Raw genomic sequence first — 25,289 nt, 5'->3', positions numbered from 1 at the left:
GCGCCCGTCCCGGATGAGTGACGACAGCAACTCCCTCGGTGGGCGGAGCTTATTAATGCTTACCTGCTCAGATACCACGCCCCTAAACGACCTTCTACATATAAACTCGGCTATGGTATATTTAGCTCACACATCGGTGACTATTAAACCAGACAGTCGTTATATCAATTGAAGAGATTAACTGTAAGTTCTATTGTATGGCTGCCTATAGGACAACTCAATAAACAATATGATAACAGTTCGATAACAATAATATGGCAAGGCAACCGACTTGAATCAACAAATGACTCAAATTAACACATAATAAAAAACAAAAAACGTCATCAAATGGGATGTTTTTATTTGACAGCACTCAGTGAGAGTAACGCTGCCCTCTGGTGTACACAGGCGGTGGTAGGTCAAACTATAGCACCCTTCCTCAGACCAGTCTGAAGATATGTGTGAAGGTTGGTGACTGTAGCTTGAAAGCTGTAGGAGGAGTTAGAATCTTTAGTCTCAGAAGAAGAAGAAGAAGAAAAATAAGTTTAAGTGAAACATCAGTATGTTATAAATATATCTAGATTTCTAAAAAAATCACAGATGTCAGCTGATTTGTGGATTAGTTTCAGTGTGGCATACACTGAACAAATGCAGGTTTGTTTTTTATTTTAGAGAAGACAGTGAGGTCAGTTTTGTCTCAGTCTGGGATTTATTCGTTTTCTGGGCTTTGTTCACCTGTTACAAATCCGACTATGATTTTCTGTCTGATCCCACAGCCATGTAATAATGTCTCAAAGCCTGCCAGGATATATTTAGGCTTTCCCTAGAGAAGAAAAAATCTTATAACACACTGACCCACAAACACACAGGTTCATGGTACACAGTTTTTTTTTCTTTTTGCAGTTGGATCAATGCTGTCAGACAGAGTGTTTACATTGGGGCCAATCATTTCGGTCAAAGTTAAAGTAACTGTTATTTAGCAACACTGTAGCCCTACATAAACCAATTGTTCACTCATGCCAGATAGAAAGTTTGAAATTAGATTAGTCTTCTTTCTTTTTGTAAACATATAACTGTTAGGGTGTGTTTATGCCATTGGAATGTAGGTTGAAGTAAACACTTTTTTGTATGTTGACATGAACTGTTTCCATTCACTTCCTAATAAACTGCCACTAAATATCAGTAAGAAAAGTAAGAGAAGCCACTGAATATAATAATTTTCATATACTGTATAATAATACTTGCGCAAGCAGACGATTACGAAACACAATAAATGCGGTGCTTTTATGGATGCCTGCTGTTTGGGAAACACAGTTTTGACAGTTCTAAGAGGCAATTACAGAAATACTTGACGACTTTGCTCAGGCATTTAAGAATGACCATAACAACATTTCCGATGCTGTGTAACAAGATCAGTTCTCTGGTTAGTCAGGTTACGCCGTCTCATAGTGCAGTTAAGTGACTTTTTGGAGGAATTTATTCTGCAAATGCGTTTCCTTCTCCCATTATTCGAATGAACCCTTTTTAGCAAAAATGAAAAACCACCTCAAGTGAGCGTAAAACCTTTTTTGCGAATTAAGGGTTTTTAATTCGAAATTTGGCGTTTCCATCACTCGTTTCTGATGTGAAACTTTAAAATGCGAATAAAATCAGAGTGATGGAAACCCGCTTACTAACTCTAAAAATAGACAAGTATGTAACACTGATGATAGACCATAGTTTGAATTCTTTACGTAAGACTGATATTAAAAGGTGAATGCAGTATTCACTGCTGCTGATACACGACTTCCTTGGTTAGCACTGCTGAGAAAGAAAAATAAACAATAATACATGCTCAACTAGTTCAACAAACTTTTTGATTATGGTTATCCAGCTCAAACATGTTCCACCAACTGCCAAGGTGGTCTCATACTAATTAAATAACCACCCAAACCCACTATATTTACCATAAATAACTAGGTCAGATAGAAACTTTGCATAACCAACCTACTGTAGTTTTAGCTGGATTCTCCAGCAGGGAACAGTTTAAACCAGAAATCTCACATACCTCATCACCTCTATCACCTGCTGTAGAACATTTAATACATACTTCAAAACAACTTTATCAAATGTACATTTTTAATTAAGGACAGGTGATTTACCTAGGCCTAACTTTAATCACATTGATCCCGTTTAGAGTCTGCGTGTGTGTTGCTCTAAGGAGTGTTTATGTTACATTACAGTATGTCAGAATCTGCACCACTAGATGACGCTATAAGTATAAAAAAGATAGACCCAAGATTCGCTGAAAATTTCACATTCAATAATAATTTAAAATATTTAAACAAGCTACACTTAACTGGTCTTTTCAGTAAATACCATATTATGTACAACAAACAATGACGACACAAATATGACAGATTTTTTTTATTACACAAAAATCAGCAGCTAAACAGCATTTGTAAGAGAGAGTGACTATCTGTCAACTGATTGTAAGGGGGGCCGGACTACTTTCAGAGGGAGAGGAGTTCCTCCTCTGAGCCTGAATGACTTTTACAACAACAGGTTTCCGGTCATTTCTCTCCTCTATTCGGCCAGGCACAAAGCTGATTGTGTGGCGGTGCTTTTTCTGCTCTGAAAAGGCTAAGAGTGGTTAATACTGTCCTCAGATCAGTGGAAACAGAGAAGTGCTCAGCTGGTTTAGTTGCTATGCAGCCACAGGCCTCACCCTAAGAACTTTAGTTGCTTTCTGGACAAATTATGTTTAGTGATCTATAATGGCACACCATTCCGGATAGTGAAGAGATCTGAGTGAAATTTGATAGATTTCTTTTTGTTTGTTACAAAGAGAATGGATTTTGTGATGTGTGTGTTTGTGAGAATGTGGTGATGGGGATAAAGGGGTTTGGCAGGGAATGTTGTGAATGTATAATTAATTTGTGTGTTTGTGCATATGTGTGTGTGTACTGATGTGAGCATGTATGGGTAAGAGATCTGCGTGTCAAAGACCACACCAGCTACACTGAACATTAGACAAAGTGATTGATGACTGAATCTTTGGGTCCATCAGTCTCCCGAACACAGTACTGGCAATGTAGATCTAGAGTTCAGGAAGTCTAACCCATTTAACAGCCTCTGTATATTCACTCCAAACTGCCAAAGGGACTGTAGTGTGGATGGAAAAGCCAAGAGGAAAAAAATGCATTCTGCTTTTTTCCATTTATTGGCCAACAGTAGTGAGCCATATCTGGAGATACAGCTATTAAGTTGAGACGCCTGATAAAATTTTCCATGACGGTGGTATAAAGGTTTCCACAATGTGTGTCCAAACTGTTGGTTCTGTACTGATGAAAATGTAACTATGACGCCTAAATCTCTGTATCAAGCAGACAGGGATAGAGCCTCTGTCCTCTAAAACAGTCATGAGTTGGTAATTCAAAGTTTGCAGACTGTAAAACAAAAACATATATACCGGAAAATATAATGCAATAATAATTATAATAATAATGCAAATTTTAATTTTGGAATATATCATTGCTGTCCTCCTGAACCTTGTATATCTAAATTCGCTGTTTTCCAGGAAATGGAAAATACACAGTACACAGTAGACACAGTGACAAACATAAATGGTGACTAATAATAATGATTTATGGCAAAAAATTAAAATCACAAACTATGGAGATACAAGGTTTCAGAAGGACAGCAGCGAAATGAAAAGCAACAGTTTCTTATGTTTTATTCAATATTGTGAAACATTAACAATGTATTATTCCATATATTGACAGTTAATATATAGGAAAATATAAACATATTTCGATTTGATTTCTGAAATGACAAATTAAAAATAAATTTCATAATTTCTGATAGGTCAGGGCTGTGCAGCACAGTGAGTATTCATCACGGTTTACATTACAGATACACAATATTGATATTGCACCCATAATTCCATCTTCCTTTTATCATTCTATTTTGTTTAAATTTAATAGCATGTTATATTACATAGCCTACTTTTCAGTAGTATTTCATTTAGTTCACACCAATGTACTGTTTCATTGTCCACAGTGCAGGCTGTTGGTGATACAATGTATTAATATCATATGCACAAAAAGCAAACTAATTTAAATTAAAAACCAGGACATCCCCTAGGCATTGGTTTAACAAAAGATTACAATTTATTCTGTTGATGGAAGATATTGTGGCTAACATTGCAGCAGCATCACCTGCATGCTCCCTGCAGCATGTGTGTATTTGCAGTAGCAAATCTAAATACTTGCTCTGCTGCAGCAACAAGCTGCGTAAGCATATCATGACCATTTGCATGCTAAAATGTATTATTTATGAGCTTTGCTGTAGCTCAGTGGTTAGACCATGGCATTAGTAACGCCAAGGTCATGAGTTTGATCCCACGGATTGCACATACTCAAATACAATGTATAGTATCATGCAATGTAAGTCGCTTTAGATAAAAGCGTCTGCAAAATGCATGTATTATTAGAATGATCTTGCTTGTTCTATAAACACCATGCGCTGTGTTTATACCTTTTCCGTGTTTTTCTTATTTTCTCCTGTAAAGCTGATTTGGAACAATGCACATTGTGAAAAGCGCTATATAAATAAAATTGAATTGAATTGAATATATACACGCTTGTGAGACAGACACTGCTCACAAGCTTTGTTCTTTGTGCTAAACACAGCCTGTGATGTCACAAGCAAGATAGAGTTACAGGCTACTGCAGATGTAATGATTGGTTGTACCCCCAAAGCAGGTCATATCACCTTACACACTCACTAGTCACAAGAGAGACACATCCACAACAATAAACAGAGTCTACTGGGATTTCCTGCTCACAACAGATTGTCCAGTGTAAGGAAAATGGGGTTGTTGGAGGGGTAAAATGAGTTCTTAAAACACCCAGATAGGCCCTGAGTCTTCAGAAATGTGCTGAAATCTTCACCACATACTTCATGCAGCTCCATCCCATGTGTGTATTATAAGATATTTTGTCTATGTTTTAATCCACCTACCATTTGAACCACTCCATGATGTTTTAGCATTAATATGATAAATGCGAACTGTAAGACAAATATTTTGCCTACTTATTCTTTAATCTTCACAGAAATAACAAAAGTAAGTTTTTAATTACGTAGTAATCAAAAATGTTAAACAAATTATACATTTATAGCTTCTTTAAAGAAGAAAACTTCACACCAAATTACAGCTCTGCCTCTGGATTCAGCTTAGTCATTTTCATATTGTTGCACTTTGTGATATGTATACAGTATATCTACATGATGTAAATATTTCTCAGGACTGTGCTCAGTGTTACTTGTAAGTAATGTATTTGCTCCATTCCTCCAGATAAGAGATGATTATTAGCAAATTCGTAATTTATAGAGCATAAAAGAACCAACCTCATAAGACGCAACCACACACACATCTCCCATGGATGAATGCATCAAAATAGCTCAGAAAAAAACTAACAAGTAACCAACTTATTTTAGATTCACTGTGTGTAGGAAGCCTTTGTGTACTGTTCAACAAATCTTCCAACCAAACTTTAGAAACACATATTAAAACTTGGATCTTACATATATATATATATATATATATATATATATATATAGCTCTGACCTCATCCGAAGGTCCTTCCACTCCCCATGTATGTACTGTACATGTGGCAGAATTGACAATAAAGCAGACTTTGACGTTGATATAACACAGGGTGTTCAAGGCAATTCATACACCAAAGCGAAAATGAGTAGAACAACAGTCCTTTACGGTCATGGTCTAAATTTAAAGCTTTAAAATTAGGGTAATCGACACTGGTGTTGTTTAGCTATTTTATGAGGTTGGTTGGTTGCTTGCATGTGGTGTGTGTGGTGTTGGACAGGTGCGTGCGAGCGCGCGAAACCAACCTGTTGATCTGTGTATGGAGGCAGGCAGTCATGAGCTCTGCGCATGCGCATGTGCGAGCGGCGAGCCCTCCATCAACTCGCTATATGAGACCGGGCGCGGATACAGATGCAGTTTTCTTAAACAGCCGCACAAATGGATGGAACCGAAACGAACCGGAGGACCTGCGCGAAAACCGAGCAACAGAAGATGTTGGACTCTGGAGGAAACCAAAGTGGATCAAACGACAGAGTGACTCTTAAAAAAGAAATCGGTCTGTTGAGCGCCTGCGCCATAATTATAGGTGAGATGTTTCCTCATGTTTAATACAACTGTAGCTGTGCTTAACACGTGCGTTTGGGTCAATTTCAACTAGTGCGTCTTGTTATATTGCCGTCTTTTTGTCGATTTATCTGGTTGTATCACAATAACTGTCTCGTTAATTTCTGCATGACATCCAGGCACATCTGTCCTCAGAATTGCGCTCTTTATGTCGAATGTGACTAAATAAACCAATCTAAAGTTACTAGGTGCCAACGTCATCTTTATAACTGATGTCCTAAAGTATATCGCCACGCAACAAAGCAGTCTTAGTGAGTTAGGGTCCCAGTCCATGTGATAACAGCAGTTGAGAAGCTTTCCGTGCGCTGTAGAGAGCTGCTCACAATGTGTTTCCTGCCTTGCCGCTTACTGTACAGTACGGGGGAGACTCAGTTAATCACAGTGCGGATTGCATCATGAGGAAGAAACTCAACGCCGCGCTTACGTGGCTGCAACTCACTACAATGTGCCCTTCTCATGCCTTGAACCAAACCAGCATATAAAACGCAGAGTACGATGAAGAATATAGAAGAAAAGTGTAGGCTTTCTTATACAGGGCAAGATTATTTTGCTTCCTTTGATGCTCTTTGAAAGTTGTCCTTGTTCTGTGCATGAAGAGTCATTTGCACAATTTCTGTCATCATTATTGATGACAAACTGGGATATACTAAGTAAAAGGATGCTCATTTTGTAACTCATAACATAATAGAAATAGAATACTATAATGTATATGAATGTAATGTATCAAATATTTATATTAAAATCACATGTATTATATAAATATTGATGGGCTAAACAGTGAATTAAATTAGTTTTTGGTTCACGTATACTAACATTTGCATATTAAAGCATGCTGATACACTTTAGGCAAGCCAAGGTTTTTTTTTACTTTATCATGTTTTAAACATTTGTGTGACTGGTCCTCCCATCCTCTTCTCAGCCATTATCTTCCAACTGTTTTTGAATGTTTTAAGCAAGAATGTAAACTCATAATTGGAATGTGAATTGATGACCTTGGTGGGTAAGATTGCTTTGTTATCAGACTTTTTTCATTAGATATTGTGTCCTTATGAACGTCATTGTAGTTTTGGTATTGTTTAACTGACAACGCCAGTGATGAGTCCTGAAATATTTGCCTGTCCTGTCTGATTACTTATAAATTCAGTCTGTGGGTACTAGTACAGTAAATGTGTCCTATGGTGTGACAACCCAAATTTAGAAAACAATAAGAAGAGAACTCTAATTATTCTAGAACTAAAATAATATATTATTAACAGTTTGCTTTCTAAATGTTTGCTATGTCACAACAGGACACATGAACGGTATACTTGTCAACAACCCATTTACAGCTAATAAATAACACTAATAAATATTTAATAGTTATTTAATCCATCTTGGATTAAAAAGCATATGTCTGTGTGTCTGCAGAAAACCTGACAGGTAATTTGGTCAGTAGTGAAATATAACCAGCATCATTAAACACTAATTTCATCATCTGCAGGTTTGGATTTTTGCATTTGGCACATGCTTGTAAACAAGTTACACTGCATTTCAGGTTGTATGATGTATGTGTTCTCTAAGAATTGAACCCACATCTATACTGTTTTTAGCAGCACCATGCTTTACCGATTGAGAAATTCATTTCAGAGTGTTGGATAATAGAAAGATTATCAGTAATTGATAGCTCAGGCCAGGGTATTGAGTAAATATTGACCTAATTTTCATTTTGAGGTCGACTTTTCATATTGTTTGTTTTTAGGCAGTATAACTTAGCATTGCAGGATTTCACAGATGCAAAATAACTGCTGGATAATATGGTGTCTTATTTACCCCCCTCAAATATCCATCCATCTATTTTCCAAACCGTTTTTCCTCTGCACAATCAAATTTCACAAAACTAATGTTTTCAGTTATTTTCTGGTTTTCAAACGTATTGCTCATGTGCTCAGATCTTATTGGAGTCTGTTGTTGTCTTTGTGTCCCAAGAGACTAGCTGTCCTCTTTTTAGCTTTAATTTGGGAACACCGGGAAGACAATTAATCTTTATTTAAACCGTTCATTGAAGTTCAGAATGACTGATGGCTAATATTATTTTAATATATGCAAAATGCATTTGAATAAAAACTTGTTTTACACATGTTTAGTCATATTTACTCAGCATAAACTGAAATTGTATTATTGAACATCAAGGCTATCATCATTTTATTTTGCAACTAACACAAGTGAGATTGTGAGCGGGTAACACTTCTGTCAATCGGCCAAGCAGACAGTAATCTCAAAAAAGACAGATATGACCGGCCAATATTTTGGATTTAGGACCAGTCCATGCCAAGTGTGCTGTAATGTAATTTACAATAACTTTATTTATCTACAATGTGAGCTCGGAGCTCTACCTCGCTACCTCACTTTCATTAGCTCTCCCTCTATGCAGAATGAAAAGTGAACATTGACTCCCTCTAATTCATCTGAACACCAAACACAGCACTATGAGGACTATATTACATAATGCTTCAGACCATAACAGTCATGGAGGCTGCTATAGTAGAAACTCTTTTGTTTACGTTTCTTGAGGCATAATCATTGAATCTGCTCAGCCAGGGCAGTTTAACTCAAAGTGTCTCGACCGATGCAGAACATTTACCTTTTACTTTATAACTAATCTTGAAAGCAATGTTGACTCTAACACTGTTATCTTATTTATCGTGTCCGTTCGCCAGGAATGTGCAGCAGGGTTTTGACAGCTGGGAGGACAGATTTTTTATGACACAGTGGGTTGCACAAAAATAAGTATGATTTACTAGAGTTCAATATGTTAGGACTGTGGTGCTTCTCAAGCAATGATATGAGCTAAAGAATGAGGGGGGGGGCATCCCCAAATAAATGTATGTATTTCTTTCTCAGTTAGACTCATTGTCAAAACTTCAAGCATTTAGTAGAGTGTACAATTAAATATAAAGATCTGAGGTAGAAACCTCATACTGTGATGAAACCTGTGTTTCAGCCAGTTCACTTCATTTTAAGTTGAATGTTCTTTTTTTGGTTTTCTCAGGCAACATCATTGGATCGGGGATCTTTATCTCTCCTAAAGGGGTTCTGGAGCATGCAGGCAGCGTGGGGTTCTCTCTCATCGTGTGGGTTCTCGGTGGGGGGATCTGCGCTTTGGGTTCTTTTTGCTATGCTGAGCTGGGCGTCACCATCCCCAAATCAGGTGGAGACTACTCCTACGTGACAGAGATCTTTGGAGGACTGGTGGGGTAGGTCTGTTGTTACTCTCCAGTGTGTTGCATTTAATGTGGATAACCTGCACACACACACACACACACACACTCTCTCACTCAGGGGAATTTCTCCTCCACAGGAAGATTTACATGTGTTTACCTGCTCACTCCGTTGCAACAATGGCACTACTCTTAAGTGTTTATTTGCATAAAGCTGTGTTGTGTACTTCTCATAATAAAGATGTGAATGACTGGGTGTTTGTGTGTATTCACAGGTTTTTGTTGCTCTGGAGTGCAGTGTTGATCATGTATCCAACGACTCTGGCTGTGATCGCACTCACCTTCTCTAACTATGTGCTGCAGCCCGTCTTCCCAAACTGTCTGCCTCCATACATCGCCACCCGACTCCTGTCGACCACCTGCGTGTGTGAGTACAACACTCATCATCATAATTCACGCGTAATTTACTCACCCTCATGTCATTCCAAACTTGTATGTGACTCTTTCTTCTGTGGAACACAAAAGTGGACATTTGAGAAATGTGGTTTTGTGTCCTTACAATGGAAGTCAATAAGGCACAGTGTTGTTTTGTGTTCTGCAAAATAAAGATATTCATTTGGAAGGTTTGGAATGACATAAGGGTCAATAAATGATGGAAGAATATAATTTTGGTCCCTTTAAGGTCTGGTTTGGCACATTTTGGCAGATTTCTCCCTCCAGTGTATACTCTATTTGAGATCAGATTAATTTTAGTGAGATTAACCCTGACGGACACTTGGCTGGATATTTTTGGAATAGTCTGCTTGATCCAGCGAAATGTGCGTGTGTGCATGTGTGTTTGTGTATTTGTTCCAGGCAGCCGGTTTGGGCCTGTCAGATCTGGATTGGGGCTCACAGGAAGGAGTATTGGGGGTGTGTCAATGTGAGTGGTCTTTCCCTCATGACAGGGCATATTGAGTTGAGACATCCATCTCTATTTTTGGCAGTGGTATTCACAATCCATCCTCTGGAACAACCAGCTAGGGTGGTGAGGGCTATTGGCTCTATTTACGACAAGACACCTCATGCATGTTTCCTAGCAAAGGATGTTAGCCCTACATCCCAAACCACTACAGGACGAAATGCACTTCTAGTGATTTTTCTGGAAGGTGAATGTGTCTTTTTGGGTCTGGATAACAGGGTGGGGTTGATTTCGATGTCCCGATAGAAGGGCACCTGACCCTCGTGCTGCGTAGCGTCAGACTCTATAATGGTGCCAGGCTTGGAGCCGCTTGAACATGTGGGCGTGGCTTCTGTATTGTGTATTGTTTGGGGTTGCCCCAGTTACCTCAACGCTTTTCAGCGGACAGGGGCAGGAGGCGGGGCTTTGTGAATGCCGCTAAAACACTATCAAACCAGTTGAATGGTTAGTGAGTTATAATCTTTTAATTAACTGTTTTGAATCATGCTGAGGTTTGAAGAAAAACTGGAAGAGCTGGTTTCTGACATGTTGTATCACACCAACCACGATGCTCCTTTGTCTACAAAATACCTTTACAAACAAATATGCTCATTCATAGGTCTTAACACACTTTAACATACCCATTAACACACCACACGCAAATAACAGAACTCAGACACTATAAACAAAACATGTCCATTGGGTTGTAAAGATGCAGTGCATATGCAAGTATTTACATGCCTATTGCGTGTCTGTTTTAGCCTCCTTTGTTGATTCCTCGTTGTCTGTGCAATAAATGGTGACCCATACCCGAAATGTGACCTCTGCATTTAACCCATCCAGAGAGTAGTGAACACACGCACAGCAAGTGGTGAACACACGTATACCCGGAGCAGTGGGCAGCTATCACTGCAGCGCCCGGGGAGCAAGTAGGGATCAGGTGCCTTGCTCAAGGGCACCTCAGTCGTTACCCGCCGGCCCTGGGAATCAAACCGGCAACCTTCTGGTCACGAGTCCAACTCTGTAACCATTAGACTGCCTTAAAGAACAATTAAGCACTGTGTGAGAATGGGTGTGTATTGCACCATGTGTGTTACATTTGCCCCCTCCTTCTGAATGTTCTGTATGAATGTCAGAAGTCTGGCCTGCTGCAGTCAGATGACACACACACACTGTTCTGAACACACACAAACCTTTGGCAAGCGTCTTCTCACCAACCTGCATAGCACAACAAAGCATAATGTAACACAACTAATTACTCTGAAAGGGTGAAAATCTGACTTTTTTTGCGTTTAAGTGCTATAATCGGGTCCCCAGTGCATCTACCAACTCAAGAACAGCGAGAACCCAGTAAAAACAGTAAAAACAAGAACCCAGTAACTTTGTTTTGGTGTGCCTTTCCCGTGTGCCTTTCCCTGCAAGCATGTGAGAAATCGAACCGTTCAGATTTCGCTCCTGTTGTGACGTAGAGGGAGGCTCTTATTATAATGTTCCTGCCCCTAATCTACACAATTCCACCCACGGCGTTGCCGCCATTGTTGTTTTCACAAGCGACAGCGGTGTAAGTGACGTCATGGCTAAAGTTCGTGGACAACATGCAAAATGTAATGTAGTTGACTGCACAGATGAACACAAGTCTTTATTTAGAGTCCCAACCTCGGAAGAGACGAGACAGGGGTGGATTTATTTTATTTTTAGTGGAAATCCCTCAGAAACCATAAGTAAAAACCTGCTTGTTTGTGCGAATCACTTCGTGAGTGCTTTATCATCCTGGGACAGTACAAGCAGGATTAGCTTCAAAGTTGTTCCTCAAGAGGGATCGAGACCAACTGAACGAGACAAAACTGCCGATGTAAGTAATATTTATCAACAGTCTGAATTGACGTAAATGTACTGTATATATAGGAGGATAATGTTAGCATATGATAGCGAAGGGAGCTAAGTCAGTCACGGGCTAAATAGAACATCCAAAGCCAGTGTTAAATTTACTCTATATTTATGTTATTTGGAAAATGGGCACTTGGAGTTTAGCTGTATGTATGTTAATACATTATGTGCATGAATTTGTTTAGCTGCGACAAACTGTCACTATTGTTTTGCTAATGAACAGGGGCGAACACTGTGGTTAGTTTCGTTTTAAATGTCTCAAATCATTTGTCCATAGGCTAAAAAAATCTGTCACAGCAAACAGAGCATACTAGTTATGCTCTCACGTTGTGTGTGTATANAGTCAGTCACGGGCTAAATAGAACATCCAAAGCCAGTGTTAAATTTACTCTATATTTATGTTATTTGGAAAATGGGCACTTGGAGTTTAGCTGTATGTATGTTAATACATTATGTGCATGAATTTGTTTAGCTGCGACAAACTGTCACTATTGTTTTGCTAATGAACAGGGGCGAACACTGTGGTTAGTTTCGTTTTAAATGTCTCAAATCATTTGTCCATAGGCTAAAAAAATCTGTCACAGCAAACAGAGCATACTAGTTATGCTCTCACGTTGTGTGTGTATAACTTGTCAATGACAAGCGCTTAAATCCACGTAATCCTGCTGAGATCTGCAAGTGCGCATTCCGTGGATTTTAGGCAAGCATACACGCACAACGTGAGCGCATTACTAGGATGTGCTGTTTGCTGTGATGGATTTTTTAGTCTCAGGACGAATGATTTGAGACATTTAAAACGAAATATAATTTAGCCATGGCAGTACTACACGTGTGCTGTGTTGACATGCGGACGGAAGGGGGGTGGGGTGCGCAGTAACTCAATATCATTTAAAAAGAGACATATACCAAAACGGGTTGCTGTGAGCATAGCTGTTTTTGACAAGGCAAAAAGGGTTTTGTTTACACAGCCATTGAGTGTTTTTAAGCAAAATATGTTACAGACATTTCTAGGGCTGCAACCATCGATTATTTTGATAATCGATTAGTTGGCCGATTTTTTCCGGTTAATCGATTAATCGGATAAAATGTAATTACATCTTTTGCTTATAATAAGTAAATCAGATATGGGAAAAGTATACACAACTGAACTCATTAGCCTTCTCCCAAAATGTTGTGAATGTCTCCATAATTACTACACTTGGTGAGTTGATTCATGTGTGTCATATTAGAAGCAGCTGACAATAGTCTCTCCCAAATGTGGGAGCTAGGGGAGGGTCGGCCAAGGAAATCTTTTTTTTGTGCCATGAAAAGTGAGATATTTGTCATTCAAATGTAGTGAAGTACAGTAAAATGTAAAAGCAATACTTAAGTATAAATACTCAAAAAGTGTACTTAAGTACAGTACTCAAGTAAATGTACTTCGTTACCCACCTCTGAACTAAATAAACCACCAAATCAGGGTATTTAGCCTATTATGTACTTTGCAAAGTGCAAACGCCACAAATTGGGTTTTACTAATATAATCTTTAATTTTGTCATTTAAAACACCTCTCCCCTTTAAACTTTAAAACTGCGCAGCTTGAAGAGATGCATGCAGAACACGTCGGACTTTAAAACTGCGCACCTCGCGCTGCACGGAGAGATGCACACACCGAGAGACACGTCTGACTTTAAAACTGCGCAACATGTGCCGCACGGAGAGACACGTCTGACTTTAAAACTGCGTACCTGGCGCTGCACAGAGAGACACATGTGACTTTCAAACTGCACACCTCTCGCTGCACGGAGAGACGCATGCACCGAGAGACACGTCTGACTTTAAAACTGCGCAACTTGTGCCGCACGGAGACGCATCCACGGAGAGACACGTCTGACTTTAAAACTGCGCACCTCGCGCTGCACGGAGAGACACGTGTGACTTTCAAACTGCGAACCTCCTGCAGCACGGAGAGACACGTGTGACTTTAAAACGGCGCATCTCGCGCTGCACGAAGAGACGCATCCACGGAGAACCACGTCTGACATTTAAAACTGCGCAGCTCATGCTGCACGGAGAGACACATCTAAAACGGTCATTTTAAAACGGAAGAAGACGCGCTTGATTTGTAACTGCGCAGCTCGCAAGTGACGTCACAGACCAACTAATCGATAATGAAATTCGTTGACAACGAATTTCATTATCGATTATTATCGATTTTATCGATTAGTTGTTGCAGCCCTAGACATTTCATGAAGACCCTAATAAATCATACCAACTCATACGATGAGCCTTTTAAATGAGTCTAATTTGACTTTCTGTTAAAAAGCCTTTCTCGGATGTTTTGTCTTACCGTGTAAAGTTAAGACGTTTGTCACCATTTGTCACACTGTTTTTTATTTTAAACCTATATATTTAATTACAGGCAATCTGCCTTTTTATAACACTGTACCTTTTAGTATCCTTTTTATGTTTATGAGTGTGTGGGAAGCTTCTCCTTGTGTAGAAATTAGCCCACACACATTGTGGCATGTAGATCATCTCTTTTTGCTTGCTTTTAGTTTTATGCATTTGCCTTCTATCCAAAGTGACTTACAGTGCATAGGGCTGTGACGGTGGCCGTGACAACCACACCACCGTGGTGGTAAAGTGCCATGACGGTGGTGAACTGCCACCAGCAGTAGTGCACGTCACTGTGACAAATATGAGTGTAATAAAAATGACAGTTGCTATAAGGATTGGTATTTGTTGCCTTTCAGTTGTGGATGTTTTTAAAAAAAAAAGAGTATTGGCATACGTTTCCGTTGGTGCGTTCGAGTGCGAGCCTGCACGGTAAAACCCAGGTTTTGGGCAGAACGCTGCGCCTGCAGCAGGCGTTTTCAGCCGAGCTCCTGGCATTTTCAGCCGCGTAAATGCGCCTCGGTGGACACAGCCCCTAAAGGATAATACGCTACTGACTGAAGTTGTCACTGCAACAAGAGCTTTTTTATTTAATATTTAACTTTCTTTTGTTATTTAAGTTGTCATTATTTACTGATGTTTATTTAAATGTTTTATATGCTGTAGTGTGCCGTTTCACTGATGGATTGCACATTAAACATGGACGGATGTTTCATCCTCATTTATTTCAGATATCATATTTCAAAAAGTATTTAAATAAGGTCTATATCTCTCTTCCACTCGTCATGTGGTTGCTACATGTCAATACAATAATATACATTATTTATATAAATTATATATATGTCCCAACCACCGTAAAAAACTGCCACCGTCACAGCCCTTATGACAAGGTATACATGTGTGTCAATAATATATGTGTTCTTTGGGGTCAAACCCATGACCTCTGCTAACACACATTCTACGAATTGAGCTAAAAGAACATAGTTTATGCCTGTTTGACATAAACCTTATTCAGGGTTATGTTGATTTAAAAAAACTATTTTATATTTTTGTAGGTTTTTTCAAACAATACTTTTTGCCTAGATTACGGGTCTTCAGTACACGGAGCGTTCTTTTGACCAGCTTCATTTGGGGCCTTGGGTGTTGTCTTGAAGGATTTCCCCTTTATGTGCCTGCCACTTTCTGGCTACTTGCCCTTTCCTTTGCTAATTCAGTTTATCAATTAAAAAGATGTATTTATATTACACAATTTATATTATTCTACCAAACTAATTTCTAACTTTTAAGATTGTAAAAAATCTTCATCCAAACCTTTGACTCAATTTACTTTAATGGCTCAAGTCACTTATAAAGCAGGCCAGTGTTCATTTCAATAAGTTAAGTTTATCTTTAGTCATCTATGTTTTGGGTAAATATAAAAAAATTGCCTTCAGTTAAGCACTTATTTTAGGCTTTCACCATAGAGTTGTAGTGTTTTGCACCTTTTTCTCTATTTAGTGCCTCTTTTGTTGGCTTTATCGGTCAATTAGCTGCAGAGGGGCGTCCCTTTGACGCTTTGGAGTGAGTGGTTGTATTTTGGCAGATTTAACGGCTGTTAGCACTTCATTAGAATTCTCCTCTCATTAGCTTTGTGTTCATTTAACTTCATTTGGACAACCTTTCTCATTTCTGCACTGTGGTACAAAACAGAGGGAGCTGGAGTCAGATCCGTTAAAGCCAAAACAAGAAGGAACAAAGCTTATGTCAAACACTGTAGTGTTTCTTAAATGTGCGTTATAAAATAGATAGACAGACGCTGAATTCTGATCGGATAAGCTTAAAACAGTTTTAAAATGCACACCTGTGGCTGAACTTTTTTTATAAAAGGGATAGTTCACCCAAAAATTAAAATTCTGTCATTAACTCACCCTCAGGCTGTTCCAAACCTGTAAACAGCCCACAGTTACTATCATAAACAACATTACTTAATGATGAATTGTTAATACTATGCATAATATATAATAAAATACAATAGTAAGTAAATGCTATGAACATGGCGTCTTATTCTGTTGTCGCTGTTTTTGTTCTTTATTGAATGCGACATTGATTCTACACAGGCTTTACTGCTTTAATCATCTTAAATAAAAAATGTTTATAAGTTATAGATTAGCAAACTTACTTTGTAAAGAAACATGTACGTGTGTAGGTGTAAGACAAGTGATGACTGCTGATATTATACTAGTTTTATCATTTTTACCAGTTTTTTTTGCGTTTACCAATTTGCACTTAAAATTTTGGTCTCAATTTAAGGCAAATTTATTTCAGTACCATTAAACTTCTACAACTTTCTTTTATTTTGAGCCACAGAAAAATAGTAGCTAATATGTTGAAGACATACTATTATTATGACATAAAGCAAGTCTGAACGGGACATGAGGTAACACATCTTGTGAGCATTGAGCCCAGGATCAGATATATGGATGGAGTCGAGCAAGTTACGTATATGTCTTGTTGGTTTGTAGTCCCTGAGCTTCTCTGAGCCCTAGATCACGTGAGTGGAGGAACTCGAGCAGGTTAGATGTTTTGTTGGTCAAAGGGCCCTAAGCAGCTCTTGTCGACCGTTTACTTCTGCCAAAAATTCAGCTGGCGTCTGGGCCTTGTTTTGTTGTGGGGCATCGGAAGCTGTTTGTCTGGGGGGGTCTGACAGATGCCCCGCATGTGTTTGCGTGTGTGGGCGGGTAATTCCGGCCATTGATGGATGAGTGGGGGTAACCCGTCTCCCCTTTGCCCAGTGTCTCCCTCAGCATGCCTGGGTATACTGTGCCGTTAAGCCCTGGAGACGGACCGCAGTGTACCGGATCTACACCGGAGCTCTTACACAATGTGCCTGAATACAGAAGCAACTAAACTCAAGCGCAGATGTACAGACGAGTGATGCCTTATAGCATCCATGTTTCCGCCTGTGCATTTGATAATACAGAGTGAAGGTGCGAGCTGTAGTTATCAGCTTAAAGGGATAGTTCACGTATTTCATCATTCATTCAATCTCATCTCATTTCAATCCTGTATGACTGTCATTTTTCCGTAGAACACAAAAGAAGATATTTTGAAGAATGTTGGTGACCAAACAACATTGGGGCCCCATTACCTTCCATTGTATGGAAGCGAATCACAGATACATTTCTCAAAATAATTGTGTTCCATAGAAGAGTGATATATGGGTTTTAACAAAATGAGAGTGAATAAATTATGACAAAATATCCCTTTAAAGGTCCAGTGTGTAGGTTTTTTGGGAGGAAGTATTGACATCAATGCAATAGAATATACATAACATACACAAATGTCTTCAGAGGTGTATAAAGACCTTACATAATAAAGCGTTTTGTTTTTATTACCTTTTTATCTACAGTACATATACCGCGGGTCCCCTCACATGGAATTCACCATGTTGTTTCTACAGTAGCCCTAAACAGACAAAGTGCTCAACAGAGCGCATTTCGTAAATATGTGATCTCATTCAGGAAAGAAATGAAAACATGACGACATCTTAGTTCTGTGCAGCCATCGAAAGGGAGGGAAGAGGGGTGGAGTGAGCCGTTGGTTGCAATTCGCAACCTTGCCATTAGATGCCCTAAAATCTCCACATTGCTCCTTTATGAGTGTCATATTGATTTCCCTTCATTTTTTACACTCGACAATATAAGTCTGAAAGATTGTGTTTCTTTAGATGTCGGAACTGTAACATTATATGTTTTTTATGCACTAAATCATACAGTCTGTGGTGCAGAGGAAAGCACTGGATGTTTAGAAATGAATGGGTCAGTGTATTGCTCTGCATCAGTACAATATGCTCCCACTAATGTTTAGACTGGTTTATATGGACCATGTGACCAATTTGTGCAGTGCTGCACTGCCAAGAAAACCATGCAGCTTCAATTACAGGGCCATGACCTGATCTGTCCTCATAAAAACACCTCTTTGATAAGAGAAAGAATAAGAAAAAGTGGAAGACCATGAGAAAGACTGTTTCTTAATATATACATTCTGTGATCTATAATGTTGCCCAAAATGTGTATCTTTGATTCTAAAGCTCTCCAGTGTTGTAAATGCAAATGTGTACTTTTTTATAGTATTTAAAGGAAGTGTTTTTATGAGTTTGGCATTATGTGAATGATTATGGTTCACTGAGCAACGATGTGTCTTCACAGTGTTCCTGACCTGGGTGAACTGCTCCAGCGTCCGCTGGGGAACAAGAATCCAGGATATCTTCACTGTGGGGAAGCTGTTGGCGCTGGTTCTCATCATAGTAGTGGGAATGGTCCAGATTGCCAAAGGTGTGTGTGTGTGTGTGTTCTTGTTTGTTTATTGTTGTATCAATGTCCCCACAAGCATAGTAAACTTTAGATCCACAAAGAAAATTGATTATTAAACATACTTAAGGATGCTTATTTAAAAATGTAAAAAAGCAAAAAGTTTTCTGTAAATTTCTGTGGTTTCGATTTAAGTTAAGGCTTAAAGGATAAAATATACAGTTTGTACAGTATGAAAGTCATACAAGTCAAATGTCTTTAGAAAGTCACAACCCACAAAGTATGCAAACCTAACATGTGTGAGTACAATCAGGGTATATGTTCTCCTTGTTATGTTTTGTTCTCTCTTATCAAGCACTTTACAGTCTACTTACATGATGGTATTCTCTCAAAATACATTCAAACCAACACATTTTCAAATACCAAAACATCTGTATGCCTTTCAATGTACAGTAACATTAATTATTTAAAAGATTATCACAAATCTATGCTATATTGATTTTTCCCTCACCAAGTGGGAAGTTGGCAAGATAGGCCAAAAGCTGTAATGCAGATAACACAACACCTGTTCCTGAACAAACAGTTCCCAGCTGCGGATACACCCAATACAAAACATACTTCAAAACAGAATAAGACGGCTTTAGCAGTCTAAAGCATGCGGAACACAAAAGACAAAAGTGAAGGGTAAACACAGACAGACAGAGAATAAGAACTAGACAGGAGAGAGAAAAGAGGGGGATTAATTTAAATCTGTTAGTAATTCCCTCACTGAAACACCATTGATCATCAGGCACTCTGTACATTAAAGCAAGTTACTGCCGGCCTAAACCTGTCCAGTAGCCAATAAACTAGTGAACAAAAGTAAACGATTTGCCCTCAGCATGGGCAGAACTAATGCTGCCTTCACGTGCTCTCGTAATTATCGGAAATATGCGTTTCCGAGGTAAAAATTGCACATGAATGCCCTCTGATGTCGCGTTTCCACTGGGAAGTTAGGAAATAATTTTGATACCCGAGTTCCAGAGATGGCCGGTCCTTACACAATCATCATGGCGGATGGGAGAAAGATTTCTGCCGTGACAGATATGATTTATTAGTTTTTCCACAACAGCTTCTTTACCTTGTCTTGTCGTTAAATTAGTACATATTTACATATATGAATAACCCTTTGAAGCATACAACATTTTAACATTTTCCCAAGACACACGCATGAATCTGGCGTCCTCCATTCTTTCCGACTACAAAGCACCTCAACATAACCAGCTCGGAATCATGACATCAGAAGTGGGACTTATCAAATTTCCGAGAGCACGTGAAGGCACGTGATAGGAAGTACCTCTGTCCTGTTTGCTTCCTCTCCACAGATACCACAGATTGCTTATATTCATCTAAAAATCTTTTCTAAAGCTCAAACATGCTACACTGCAGTTAAACGTATTGCAAATAGTGACATCTGTTGGTAGGTTTTGTGTCATGACTTACTTAATTTAATAGATGCTTTCTTGTTTACAGTGATTTACTGTACTGCTGGGCTTTACATAAGTGCCAATCACCACCTCTATATATCATTATTACATTTTGTTTAAACACACAGTGGCTAGAATGAACCTCAGCTAAAGAGACAGTTCACCCAAAAATAATCTGTCATTACTCACCCTCAAGTTGTTCCAAATCTGTATAAATGTCTTTGTTCTGATAAATTTCTACTATGATAGACAATGGTATACAAGAACTGTTTGGTTACAAGCATTCTTCCAAATATCTTTCTCTGTGTTCATCAGAACAAAGAATTGTATACAGATTTGGAACAATTTGAGAGTGAGTAAATGATGACAGAATTTTGTGGGGGGTGAACTGTTCCTTAATAGTATTGATACATAACCATGTAATATAACAATCGTGCAACAAATATGATGAGTAATTGTGTTTTTAAATAAGCTGGAAATGTTAAGTGCTCTTTTTTTTCACTGGTAAGCATGTTTGTCTGGAGGCATTCCTGGAACTGACAAAGAGAAGAATTGAGTAAACGAGAGAGCTGAGCAGTGCGTGAGAGCTGTTTCACACTCCAGTAACAAAAGAGAGTACGCTTCTTTGGAGGCTCTGGTCGTCTAGTGGAATAATTCAATCAAATTGATGACATAAGACTGTCAGGATAAATGTGAACAGATTGCTAATTGATCTCACTTGCTACTGAATCGCAGCTAACATGCCAGTTATGTGTGATATATATTCTTTCTGTGTATTGTGTAACTGTACTCACTGTGTATCTCTAGGACATTATGATGCATTGGAACCACAGGCAGCGTTTAAGTTTATAAAGGATCCATCAGTGGGGCAGATTGCTCTGGCTTTCCTGCAGGCTTCTTTCGCCTACAGTGGATGGAACTTCTTGAACTACGTCACTGAAGAGCTGGTTGAGCCTCGCAAGTAAGACTTTATTAGTGTCTGCTTCTCAATGTCAAAAAAAGAAAAACAAAATAAACCTAAATAAATGTGACCTATCTGAAATCCAGGCTAAAGTCTCATCATTTATTTATAAAATTAGGAGCATCAAAGCAGTCGAAAAATGTACAAAAATAGGTAACGTCTATAAATGATCGATTATATAATAGATTTCATTGTTCCAATTTTCATTTATAATACTAAAATTAATGATTTTATTGATACCACGTTTTATTATTTTGCACAAAAAATACCAGAACTTGACACTGAATTCAATCTTTGGACTCAAAATTATATTTTCACAGAACCTTCTTTTATATATGATGATCTTATGTAGACAATCAGTCAATCAGAAAAATGGCTTAAGCTGGGTTTTCACGGCATGGACTCTCATACAGCTTATATAATATGGTGTGATATGGTTTCTGATGTGTCTGTGTAGGAATCTTCCACGCGCAATTTACGTTTCCATCCCCCTGGTGACGCTCGTCTATACTCTCACCAACATTGCATACTTCTCCTCCATGTCCCCTCAAGAGCTGCTGGAGTCTAATGCTGTCGCTGTGGTGAGTGTGACCTCTGACATCATCCATGCTTTGTCTTTATCTCTGGTAAAACATCATTTCATATGCTTAGCGTATGTGTGCGTATATCATGACTTACTAAGTAATTAGTGTGTGCTGCATTGCAGACATTTGGAGAGAAGCTCTTAGGAATGTTCTCCTGGGTGATGCCCATCTCTGTAGCTCTCTCCACCTTTGGAGGGATTAATGGCTATCTGTTCACCTCCTCCAGGTAGAGACAAGTCTGAGCGCTATTATGTAGACCGTTACATTAAAACAGGGTATTTATCTCTCCATTGTCCATCATCCACAGGTTGTGCTTCTCAGGAGCCAGAGAGGGCCACCTGCCCCACTTGCTGGCTATGATTCACCTCAAGAGCTGCACACCAATCCCTGCCCTGCTTGTTTGTGTAAGAACTAGAGCTATTCACACACACAGCTTATGAACACATCATTATAAACAATACAATAAATGTTTATCTCTCTTGATCTCTCTAGTGTACCGCGACCATAGTGATCTTGTGTATTGGCAATACACATGACCTGATAAACTACGTGTCTTTTATAAACTACCTCTCGTATGGAGTCACTATAGCTGGCTTGCTGTATTACAGATGGAAGAAACCCAACCTAGTCAGACCAATTAAGGTATTCGGCTCATGCTGACCCGCACTTAAAAATATAGTAGAATCTTTCATTTATTTCGGTTCTCACGAACAACTTTTCACAACAAAACAAATACATATTAACCGAAAAAGGCATAGGCGGAAGCATTTGCTTATTAAGCCTACCCTTTATACACAATTATCTGATGAGCGACACTACTTCACCAATAAGCATTACAAAGTAAAACAATATAGATCCCAAAAAATGTTTTTCCCAAAATAGGCTCACATTTTCCAAACACACATAATTGCAAAATAAACATTCCAGATATTACTTTAATCATATAATTAATGCATACTCATTAAATCGTATAATTGTTTATCATATTTTTTATATTTTCTTAAATTTACAGAGTGACTTACATCATTTTAGTTCATTTTCACAGTTATTCCATACGTTTACTCGTTTAACAGTTCACCTATTTTTTGTGTTTGTTCTTGCCCTTATTTTTTTTAACATATACATTCCTCTTAAATTATGCAAACTTTCTTTTAATTGGACCAGCCTCAGAATACTAAGTGGCAATAAATGATTGTAAACTTTATTAACTCAGCGGTGTGAAACAAATTTTAAAGCACACAATTCAATAAAATATTTATTTGTTGGCTCGTAATAATCTCCTTATTGCTTTTAATGACCAGATTCTTCTCTTTTTTATGTTATGCAGGTAAACCTGTTGATCCCATGCAGCTACCTAGTGTTCTGGGCCGTGTTACTGGGCTTCAGTCTGTATTCTGAGCCTGTGGTGTGTGGTATGGGGCTGGTCATCATGCTCACTGGAGTTCCCATCTACTTCATTGGAGTGCACTGGAAGAACAAGCCAAAATGCATTTACACTGCTCTGGGTGAGTGATAGAAGCAATATTTTATTTTCGCCGTATTGTTGTATCGTTTTGTTCTTACATCTGCAACTACGCGTGTGTTTCAGAGAAAGTGACGTATCTGGGGCAGAAGATCTGTTATGTGGTGTTCCCTCAGGATGACCCTTCTGAAATACAGCCCCTTACAGAGAAAACTGTCAAATCTGAGCTGTGAGCATCCGCGGAGATCTCGTACTCCTGTTGGGATCCGTTTTTCATCCGTTTACGAGTGTTTCGAGAGGAGATGCTCCCAAGAAGGTCCTCTAAGACTCAGCCTTTACAGAAAAAGAAACAGACATCACATTTTATACTTGTAATCGCTATCCCTTTGCATATACATATTTGTTTTGGACGTCACCCTGTCACTTTCAAGAAGTGAATTTTGGTCTCCTCGTCGTGCTTTCTCTGGGAGTCTTTTTTGAGAACTGTTTGTGTATTCTCATGTGCCTTACAGGATCTCTCTCTCTCTTTACTATTTGTAGGCTTTTTATTAGTTTTTGAAAGTTCCTTTAAGTGAGTGAAAGGGACATGTGCAGGCTAATGAAGCCTGTTTACCTCTTACCTAACCATGAAACCTAAACCCCACCTCTAAGTCAGAACCTTCTCACCCAGAGGACTAAACCAAGTCCTTTTAATATTTACTTACTCTCTCAGGCAAGAAGCAATAACATATAGCTATGCTCAACACTCTATGCAAGTCTATTTATGTGTAGGCAACTTATTGTAGCCGCAATATTTTTAGCAAATATTTACCTCTTATACTTAGTGAGGAATTGCCCGATAAATGCCTTGCCATGCTTTTAGAAAAAGCCTATGCCACTGTCTAACAGAGGCTCTGCCCCAGCACTTTTTAGCACTGCCAATAACTGCTGCCGCCTAATGCTAATGATGGGATGGGTCATTGTTTAAGGTTCACTCTTCATTTTAATGAATAATGTTATCCACATAAAAGGTGCTTGAAATTTCAAAAGACTGTCTTTGGCAGACAGTTTCAACTTTTGTACGCAACGAGAGGTAGTCCTCCATCCACTAATGCCTTTAGATAACCAAGACATTTGTCTCTTGACTGGAATGCCATTGTTTCAGATGAAGGGGGGGAAACTTTGGCCACTTTTCAGGATTGAACGTGGACATTCCACCGAGTTGTTATGCAACAGCAATAATATACATATCTCCATCCAACATTTTGTGATGAGAATACAAATGTATATTTTTGTGAGACGATCCTTAAAGAAGAGCCTGTTATTGAAGGTGATGCGCTTGAGCGCCCTCTTCTGGTCAGATCCTTATAGACCAGTGACCGTACATGCTTGTGTCCCCCCAATGCTTCTCCCATTCCATCTTAATGTCTCTCAGTGACGTGAGGTCTAACTTTAACATGTCTGTTAGTCTCGCTGTGTTTAAACTGTTGAAAAGCACAGGAAAGTGAAATCTCAATGTAAATATTGCATAAAATTTCAATTACATCAGGGATTCATTGTGAGATCGCATTCCTGAGGTTAGTTAAGTGTGAGGCATGTGTATTATGTATACATATGTTCCATAATGTATGCACTATAGATATGTATGCTGATATACTTGTGTTTTTTAAAGAAAAAAGGTTAAAGGATTATCAATAACAATATTTGCACATTAAATTTAATTCTGGAAAACGTTGCTTATGATTGTGTTACTTTTTCTTGTGTGTGTGCATACGATGTTAGTCTTAAATTGTTAGTGTTATATGAAAAATGTGTTTAATGCATTAACAAGTAAACAAAAGCTGATGCAACTCAATCCTTTCAGCAATTAAAGCCTTTAAAATCATCACATTCTTGACTACACTGCTACTTACTGTAAGAGCCCCTCCACAGTAGCTTAGCTATATACGTACTT

The 25,289-nt window shown here is 38.7% G+C and overlaps 1 protein-coding gene across 2 annotated transcripts; it reads left to right on the top strand.

The window, feature by feature from the left end:
* The first annotated feature begins 5,934 nt into the window (after positions 1-5,934).
* On the top strand, positions 5,935-25,210 carry slc7a10a (solute carrier family 7 member 10a). Of its 2 annotated transcripts, XM_057341754.1 has the most exons (12): positions 5,935-6,155; positions 9,222-9,426; positions 9,666-9,817; positions 10,250-10,312; positions 18,782-18,907; positions 21,157-21,310; positions 21,768-21,891; positions 22,017-22,120; positions 22,202-22,298; positions 22,387-22,536; positions 23,222-23,399; positions 23,483-25,210. In XM_057341754.1, exons 1-12 carry the CDS (start codon positions 6,008-6,010, stop codon positions 23,587-23,589), a joined length of 1,608 nt encoding a protein of 535 aa, XP_057197737.1. In that variant the 5' UTR covers positions 5,935-6,007; the 3' UTR covers positions 23,590-25,210. The 2 variants fall into 2 exon arrangements, with proteins under 2 accessions (XP_057197737.1, XP_057197746.1); XM_057341763.1 differs by lacking the exon at positions 10,250-10,312.
* The last annotated feature ends 79 nt before the right edge of the window (positions 25,211-25,289 follow it).

This window comes from Triplophysa rosa, linkage group LG1, assembly GCF_024868665.1.
Source record: "Triplophysa rosa linkage group LG1, Trosa_1v2, whole genome shotgun sequence".
In the NCBI taxonomy this organism is placed as follows: Eukaryota; Metazoa; Chordata; class Actinopteri; order Cypriniformes; family Nemacheilidae; genus Triplophysa; species Triplophysa rosa.
The sequence above is the reverse complement of the archived record's forward strand: the minus strand, read 5'-3'. Positions and strand labels throughout refer to the sequence as shown.